This window comes from Pseudorca crassidens, chromosome 14 (genome assembly GCF_039906515.1).
Source record: "Pseudorca crassidens isolate mPseCra1 chromosome 14, mPseCra1.hap1, whole genome shotgun sequence".
Classification (NCBI taxonomy): domain Eukaryota; kingdom Metazoa; phylum Chordata; class Mammalia; order Artiodactyla; family Delphinidae; genus Pseudorca; species Pseudorca crassidens.
This window is the reverse complement of record NC_090309.1, coordinates 5,117,025-5,125,876: the sequence shown is the minus strand read 5'-3', so window position 1 is coordinate 5,125,876 and position 8,852 is coordinate 5,117,025. Positions and strand designations below refer to the sequence as shown.

Sequence of the window (8,852 nt, the reverse complement as noted above, 5' to 3'; positions counted from 1 at the left end):
CAGAATTCAAAAAAAGTTAATCATAACAGCAGTTTTAGGTTATATCATAAAGGTTACATTTTTGGGAGTTAGTTTTACAAAACGAAAAAAAAACACCAAAAACCCAAAACCCACAGTTGAGAAACTGTTGAGTGCTAATAATCTTTACAGGAAATTCCTGTAAAGGAAGTTGGATTACTCACTCTTTCAACTAAACCTAACCACAAACCTTATCTAGTCAAGGAGGTTGGTCTGGGGAGAGTTTTAGATGCTTCATCTTCAGGTCATTTCCTTCTACTTATAGAGGTCATTAATTTGATTTTCCTCCATATGACCATGAATTTGACAATGTCAGTGGTCATTTACAAAATACTAAAGGTTTTCCTTTTTTTTTTCCTCCAGGTTTAGCTCATTATTTACAAACTTGTGTGAGTTACATGTACTTTCTCCCTTTATCTCTCTGACTAGGAAGAGATATTGTAGACCTCTGAAAATGGATATTTTCACATGCTCATCTTCAGAGAGAAAAGCCGGCAGTCACTGAAAGAAAGACTTGAAGTTCCTTTCTCTTTTTCAACGTCTTAAGGACAGGAAATACAGGTAAGACAATGGTATATATTTTTTTCCACTAGATTTCCTAACCAGCAAATATAAGTTGAGAAAAGAACTTAAATCATTTTCAAAATGGATTGCTAACACAATTCTTTTTCATAAACTATTTTGTACTAATAAATTTGCTACCTAATTAGCAAATTTTCCATCTCCACATATATGGAGACTTTATAAAAAAAACAAAAACTGGTGGTTATGAAATAAACCTATCTACAGTGCTTTGAGCATTTTGTGGGAAAGGTGGAGAGCAGAGGGGTTCAAAATGTTTGCCGACTCAGCCATAAAAAGAAACAAAATTGGGTCATTTGTAGAGACATGGATGGACATAGAGGCTGTAATACAGAGTGAAGTAAGTCAAAAAGACAAAAACAAATATCATATATTAATGCATATATGTGGAATATGAAAAAAATTGGTATAGGCAACCTTATTTACAAAGCAGAAATAGAGACACAGACATAGAGAACAAACATACGGATACCAAGGGAAAAAGGTGGGGTGGTGGGGTGAATTGGGGGATTGGGATTGACATATATACACTATTGATACTACGTATAAAATAAATAACTAATGACAACTTGCTGTATAGCACAGGGAACTCTACTCAGTGCTCTGGAGACCTAAATGGGAAGGAAATCCAAAAAAGAGGGGGTATATGTATACATATAGCTGATTCATTTTGCTGTACAGTAGATACTAACACAATATTGTAAAGAAACTATACTCCAATAAAAATTAAAAAAACAAAAAAGCAAACCAAAAAGGGCATAGATAGTCCCTATAATATCTAGCATAAAGTTTGCCACATAACAAGAATTCAGCAAATAGTAGTTGTACAAATGTGTATGACCAAGATTGGCAGTTTAGTTTAGATTGGGTTTTGTTAAGCTATTCGTATCTGTATTCCAGCATCATCATTTTTTAAATGTATGACTTTGGACAATTTACTTCGCCAAAAAAAAAAGAGTTTTTGCCGAATTTAAATGCTTGTCTTGACTTGACTGTAAAATCTTTGAGAGCAGGAGCTACACTCTTGATTTTCTGTAATTCCTAGGCAATGGGATATATAGCTACCATGGATCATGTGAGAACAATAATAATATTATTTGAATTAAATACTTACTGTTACACCAGACCAAATGTCTACATGTACATGTGTTCCCTGGGTAGTCATTGCTGATCCCATGGGAAATTGTCTTTAACTGTGGGATTCTCCTACCTGAGCCTCAGATTCCCTGTTGACACCTGCCTTCTCCACCTGCCTTTCCTCTTTTGCTCCTCCCACCAAAAGCTTTGGTCAGAAAAAATTTTAGTTCATCATCAACCAAAGATAGTTGAAGGTGTAGTCTTGACCAACTGATTGGGGGAATCTTCAACCACTAACAAAAAAAATATGGCTCTCAAAAAGCAGGTATGGTTGCTGTTTTGGATAAGAGACCCTTCAGATACTTGAAGTCACCCTTTTGAGCTCTTATCTCTTTTTGTGAGGTGACGGCATATGCTGATAGGAAAATCAGAGTCTCTGAGACCCTCTTCACATGGACATGAATTCCTCTTCTAATACTTATCAAATGTGCAATTATCATTAATAGTGGGGACCACTCTCCAAGCAATGTGAGCCTTGGTGGTCCATCAGTGAAACAAGGACAACAACCATCTTCCCGAGTGCGACAGAGAGTATGTAAGAGAGCAGGACACCATTCTGTTCAGTGCCACCTGCCCCTTGATTTACTGCCAAGAACAGACCTGCTGCCTGGTTTGGTTAAGTTTCCCAATGCTTGAAAAATGCTCGATAAATGCACCTTGTGTGATTCCTAATGATTCTTGGAAGTGTTTTGGTGATGGTGGAATGAAAGGCATCACACAGACATCAAAAGATCTTAAAAAGGTAGATGTTGACAAACAATATCAGTTGTGTTATCCCACATGGATGGGGTTTCCAGAGTGGGCTTGCTCTTGTGTTGCTCAGTTGCCAACAGTGTTGGTAATAACTGCTGTAACTTAGCACAGACCCAGCTCCCCAAGGTCTATTCTTGTCCCTGAGCAGGGCTTCCCAGAGATGATCCCTAAATCACAGTGATTTCCCTGACACTTGTTTATAATATAGAGTCCAATGTTCTTCTCCTTGAGAATCTGATTTAATATGATTTGGAGAGCCCAGATATCTGAATTTATAAAAAGCATTCTGGGTGATTCTTGTTATGGAGATAATTTGAGAAACACAATCCCAGAGACAAAGCTGTAGCCTAGAAACAGCCCCAGGCAGCCTGAGGTCCTATGCCAGTAGGTGAGGGTATCATGGACAGAACATCTGACCACTCAAGGTTGGGACAGGAATTCCTGAGGGCTGGAGACTTCTGGGTATCATGGTAAAAAATTTTCTATAGGCTTGGTAATTCAAACATGGAATCCCAGAATGTTAGAGCTGAGATGATCTTAGAAATATTAAAGTCCCATGATTCTCAAGTCAAGCAGCTTTAAAATAAAATGCAGATTTTCCAGTTTAATCCCCAGAAGTTAGGACCCCCTAGCCCTAAGGTGGAGGAACAACTGATACAGTCCAGATAATTTATTTTGCAAATGAAAAAACTGAAGTGCAGAGAGAGGCTAACTAGAGTCACACAGCAAGTTAATGGTTAAACTTAGGTTGATATGCATTTATTTTGACTTCTCCTGAATTCTTTTGCATTTATTTGGACAACAGAATTGATTACAATTTATGCATGAAGTCTTTTCCTAGGATTTGGAGATAAGATTTCTGAAACAGGATCCCTGCTCTTAAGGAGCTCCCAACCTAGTGAGAGGACATGGTATATGAAATAACAATTTCACTATGGTGTGGATAAATTCTGAACGAGGACTTACCGAACTCCTGTGTGAGTCACGCCCTATTCCTTGAGAGAGTGTGCAGGCTGCAAGACAGGCTCAGTTCTGCCGGCAGGGAGCTTTGGTTCTAGTTAGGGGAGAAGTTTATAAAACAAGATATTTTCCAGACAGTAGTGTGTGCTAAGACAGAGTAATATAACATGAGTAATAAGAGAGATAGTTGCTGGCTGGTGCAGTGGTGAATAGAGAGGAGGAATGTCATTATGCGCATGGTCAGTGGTGGTCTCTCTGGGGATGAAACACAAGATAAATCATGAGAGAGCCATATCGAGTCATACGGGGTTTTGCATCTGATGCTTTGGAATGGACTTTTTATTTAGTGGGCCGTGGGGCTGGTGAGGTTATCAGCACAGAAATGACATCCTCAGGCTTGATTTTTAGGAAGATGCTTCCAGTGGCCGGAGATGGGGAGATTGTCCCTTCAGGGGCTTTGTGGGCAAAGAAAGGGTAAGCAGGGGGTGGGGGGAGGTAGACCACATCTGAAAGGCAGTTGCTTATCCTAGGTCCTTGTTCCTAGACCACAGTCTTGGAAAGAAGAGCTACCCATTGTCACCAATGGGGATAAGTGATGCAGTGACTCTGGTCCCCGTCCGTGGCACTCTAGGTCCTCCATCATCTCATGAAGCCCTTTCGTGGCTGAGCACACCCTCCTCTCAGCAGGTCAGCAGCCAAGTGGAAACGTCCTGTACTTCTGGCCCCACCTGGGTACCCCGGTCTGGAGAGACCTCGCAGAGTGTACGACTCTGTCCGCCTCCGTCCAAGACAATGACTCTGTGGTTTTGGGGGTTTGTCTTTTCCCGCCTCCTCAGAGAAGTTGGGCCACACACCCTCTTCTCACTCTCACTTGCATTTGGCCTGCTACCCTGCCAGCTCATTCCCCTTGATTCGCTTATGGAATCAAGGCAGCACAGGAGGAAACACCTCCCCGTCTTGTCTTCCATGTGCAGTGTAGCCTGGGGAGGGTGTGGCTCTTCCCCACTCCCCACCTTCCTTCCCGAATTGCTCGTCTCCATCACCTTAAACCCTCTGCACGTGCTGGTCTGATCTATCAGTGGCCAGACCTGATGGAAACTAAGTCCTTCTTGTGCCCGACTTCTCTGCTTAGTGTCAGGGTGGTCTCTCTGTTCTGTTTCTTCTCTTCCCTTTGGGTTTATCCTTTTGAATTTTCCCTTGGCCCTGACTCACCCTTGCGGGCTGGTGTTCCTCCGGGAAGTCTATCTGCTGCCTCCTCGCAGCCTCCTGACTTCTCTCGCTGGAACTCTCCCCTGTGGATCCCCAAAGGCACATCAAGCTCAATGTTTCTGTTAGAGAAACATACTTGTTGATCATTTATAAATATTAAAATTACTCCTTTCTGCATCTGAAGATGTTGGAGACATGGAGTGCTGTGTGTGTGTTTGTGTGTGTGTGTGTGTGTGTGTGTGTGTGTAAATGTTTGGAAATGAAGAATTTTATAAGTTGAGGACAGTATTTATTTATGGTAAAAGATGGAGGTTCCTGAAGAGAATGGTCCTGGGAAAGTCTGGGTGGAAGGAGTGGTTGCAGGAATGGCCAGTGAGCACAGGGGGCAGTGAAGAGAGGGATGTGCATGATGGTTAGATTGTGTGTGTGGGCGTTGAGAGAGAGAGAGACAGGCAGACAGAGACAGAGACAGAAGCAGAGGTTGAGAGAGAGAGAGGGAGAGATAGAGAGAGAGAGATTGATTTTTGTCAGCTGCCCAAGAAACAGAGATGTTCTGGGAAGAAGACTTTTAAGGAGAACGTTTAGAGGGACCATATGATAGTAAAATTACTTTTTCTTTCTTTCTTTCTTTCTTTTGCTTTTTCTTTCTTTCTCTTTCTTTCTTTCTTTTTTCTTTCTTTCTTTCTTTTTTCTTTCTCTTTCTTCCCCTTCCTTTCTTTCCTTCTCCCTCCCTCCCTCCCTCTCTTTCTCTTTTTTCCTTGAACCACCATGAACACAGTCCAGGGTGACCTTCCCTCCCTTTTATACTTCAGAGAATTGGTAGAAACGCCATCCAGTGACAACTTTTCCTGTCTTATTTGGGGCACAAAGAGTAAAGCATCCTCTATTCTCTAACAGTTACTACAAGTTAGCAACGTGCAGACATTCTCAAGTTTACACACCAGCTACCGCACTGGTTTCCCTAATTGGGGAGAACCTGACATTTTCCTTCAACTTGGATGATCTTTTCAGGAAAACTTTCACTTAACTCTTTCCAAATTACCCATGAAAATATACGTACTAGGTCAGAAACTTAGGAAAAGAAAAAGGATTCCATAAAGAAATGGCATCAAAAGACCACACCGTACGGAGTATAGGTACAAGCAGTACCGTGAGTCTGAGATGTCCTTCCTCCTTTAGTTGTGTAAGAAGTGACATATGCAGGACCTGCCACACGCTGTTGAAAATACCACTTTAGTGTGGGAATGTGAAGGCTTGCTGGGTAGGACCTGCCCTTTCAAAACTTCCTGTGTGACTTGCGTTTTGATCACTGGTTACCGATTTCTTCATTTCCCATTTCTTGATTTACAGAAATGAAGATGATTCTCAGGGTGGAGCCCTGAATTACAATGTCCTCCACTCTGGCAACAGAACAGATGTCCTGAAGCAATGACAAGACCCAGAGAGAACAATGCTTTACTTGAGCTGGGTATTTCTTTGGCTTATCGCAGGAGGGAAAATTAAAGGATTTAACACTTCAGGTAGGGGGTTTTCACTTTTCATGCTAACCTTATGAGTTTTATGGTCCAAGTTTAAAGTGACAGGTATTCTGGGATACATCGGCAGCATGGCATAATAATATAGAACATTTCCTTTCTACTTTTAAGATGGGGGTAGGAGGAGAAATTATTGGGGTGAACAGCTTTCAGTTGATACCAAGCACATCCATGTGGAACCCAGTTACTATATCTGGGTGTTCAGTGGAAGCAGCTGAAGAGGAATTAAAGGTGGGTTGGCAGCTCTAACAGGAAACCTCCGTTGCTACGGGTGATACTGAAGACCAGTGGGAGGGAATTAGAACAGGAACTTCTTCTCCCCACAGAATGGGAACCGTGAAGGAGAAAGACACCCAAGGGAGCTTAATCCCTTGTGAAACCAAGTACTCTTTGTAAATATGTTAGAATTCCTCTAATGTGTTTCTGTGCTCCTTTGTTTATTGTGGTTTTCAGATTGCTCCACTGGAAAGCTTCTTAGGACATACTCTGCCAGGTGTGGGGAGGAGTTTGTCTTATTTTGTGATTTTCCAGAGCCACAGAAATCCCATTTCTACCACAGAAGTCAACTCTCACCAACGCAAAGCTCTGAACACCTGCCCTGCAGTGGTAGTAAGAACCTATCTGATGTCCAATGGTACCTACAACCTCCAAACAGAGATCCACTAGTAGAAATTACACAAAACTATCCTCACGTGATCCAGGACAAGAGCACCCTTCATTTCTTGACCACAGAGATGAATCATGCTGGGTCATATATTTGTAGACCTAGGATTAGGTAAGTCCCAAGTACATTTCTATCTGAAAACATTACCAAATCCTTTACTATCTGGATATAACATCTGTGTTCACAGGACCTTGTTAACTTTCCTAGGAGCCCCAAGGATGAGGCCTGTTGTGTCAAGATGATCTTAGAAGTTAAACCCAAGACAAATATGTCCTGTGGGAGCTCCATACCGCATGAAAAACTCCTTCTTCTTGGTAGCATGGACTCCATTTATTGCCCCAGTCTCAGCCACCAAAGTGATACACAAAGTCCAGAGGTGACCTGGTACCAGGTAAGAATGACTTCACTGAAACTGATGCCAGAGCTTAGTTGTTATGGTAGCATCTCCTTATGTAATTTATAGAAATGTGAGTCTGAACCTGAGCTCTAGAGCTTCCCAAAGACTGGCCTCACGCCTACAGAGAAGACCTGACTTTCTAAAGCAGTTTTCCCCTAGGTAGCCACAGAGTCCAATGTTCCAATTATTAGAACCATCGTTTTGATCAGTGTCAGTAAATTTTCTAAAATTCAAGTCCATTACATGTGAGGTTAAGATATAAACTTATGAACACCCACTCATTCAGAAGACCAGATTTGTTCAATTTTACTGCCTTTGGAAAGCAAAGGGCATTGCTAGGGTGAAAGGAACACCCAACAAGCATGTCTTGAAGGGTTTCTGAAAGAAGTAGGAGACTGGAATACTTTCCAAAGAGGACACCTCTGGGAAGACAGTTAAGGCAAGCACCTGGTAGCCTGGGTGACACGTGTATTGCACAGGTGAGTCAGTGGGGAGGGAGGGCAGTGCTAAGAGAAAAAGGGAACAGGAATCAGGAAAAGACAAGTTTCAGAATGATTCTGAGTTATGAACCACATGTGAGTAAACTTCATAACAAAAACATTTCCATTGTATTTTATAGTTTTTCTAAGTCCTAACAGATGTATAAATGCCGCGTAAGCATCTCTTCCAAAGTCTGGGAATGTCAGTTGACCCAGGGTGGTGGAATCTGGGAACAGAATTTAAATCACCTCCTACATTTGTAATAATTGGCTTTTTAAATATTTATTTATTTATTTGGTAGTGTCGGGTCTTTGTTGCGGCAGGTGGGCTCCTTAGGCAGGCTCACGGGCTCCTCAGTTGTGGCTCACTCCCTCCTTAGTTGTGGCATGTGAACTCTTAGTTGCGACATGCATGTGGGATCTAGTTCCTGGACCAGGGATTGAACCCAGGCCCACTGTATTAGGAGCATGGAGTCTTAACCACTGCGCCACCAGGGAAGTCCTATGATAATTGTTTGAAGTTCAATACTTTGCTTTAAGAAATCATGCAAAATTTTAAATTTGACTTCCAAAGATATCTGTTTGTTAATATAAAAATATCATTTTAAATTGTCCCTGATCAAAGTCCAGAAAGTGGTCCATGTTTATCTGTCGGCTTTTCGTACCCCCAAACTTAGCAATCAGAGTCTCCTGGAGGTAAAATTACCATTGGGTGAGACAATATTTCCTCACTTGATTCTCTTGAGATTCAGTGACAACTGGTGTTATTATGTCCCTCCTAGAAAGAACTGTACAGGGAGGGTGAGTGTGTGCTTAAGGTCTCAATTTTATATTTTAAAATGACACAGAAAATGTGCTGCCCTCAATAAAATCCTAATTTAAGAAGCACCTCACTAATTATTAGAGAAGTGCAATCAAAACTACCATGAGGTCCCACCTCACACTGGTCAGAATGGCCGTCATCAAAACGTCTACAAATAGCAAATGCTGGAGAGGTGTGGAGAAAAGGGAACCCTCCACCCTGTGGATGGGAATGTAAATTGGTGCAGCCACTATGGAGAGCAGTATGGAGGTTCCTTAAAAAACTAAAAATAGAGTTGCCATGTGATCCAGCCATC

At 41.7% G+C, this 8,852-nt stretch overlaps 1 protein-coding gene across 1 annotated transcript in view; it reads left to right on the top strand.

Annotated features, from left to right (window-relative positions):
- The first annotated feature begins 272 nt into the window (after positions 1–272).
- Positions 273–8,852, top strand: part of IL18RAP (interleukin 18 receptor accessory protein) — a 30,158-nt gene continuing 21,578 nt past the window's right edge. The window contains 4 exon segments of the mRNA XM_067703877.1: positions 273–579; positions 6,010–6,179; positions 6,648–6,969; positions 7,066–7,249. Coding sequence (XP_067559978.1) covers positions 6,110–6,179; positions 6,648–6,969; positions 7,066–7,249 — 576 coding nt within the window. The 5' untranslated portion in view covers positions 273–579; positions 6,010–6,109.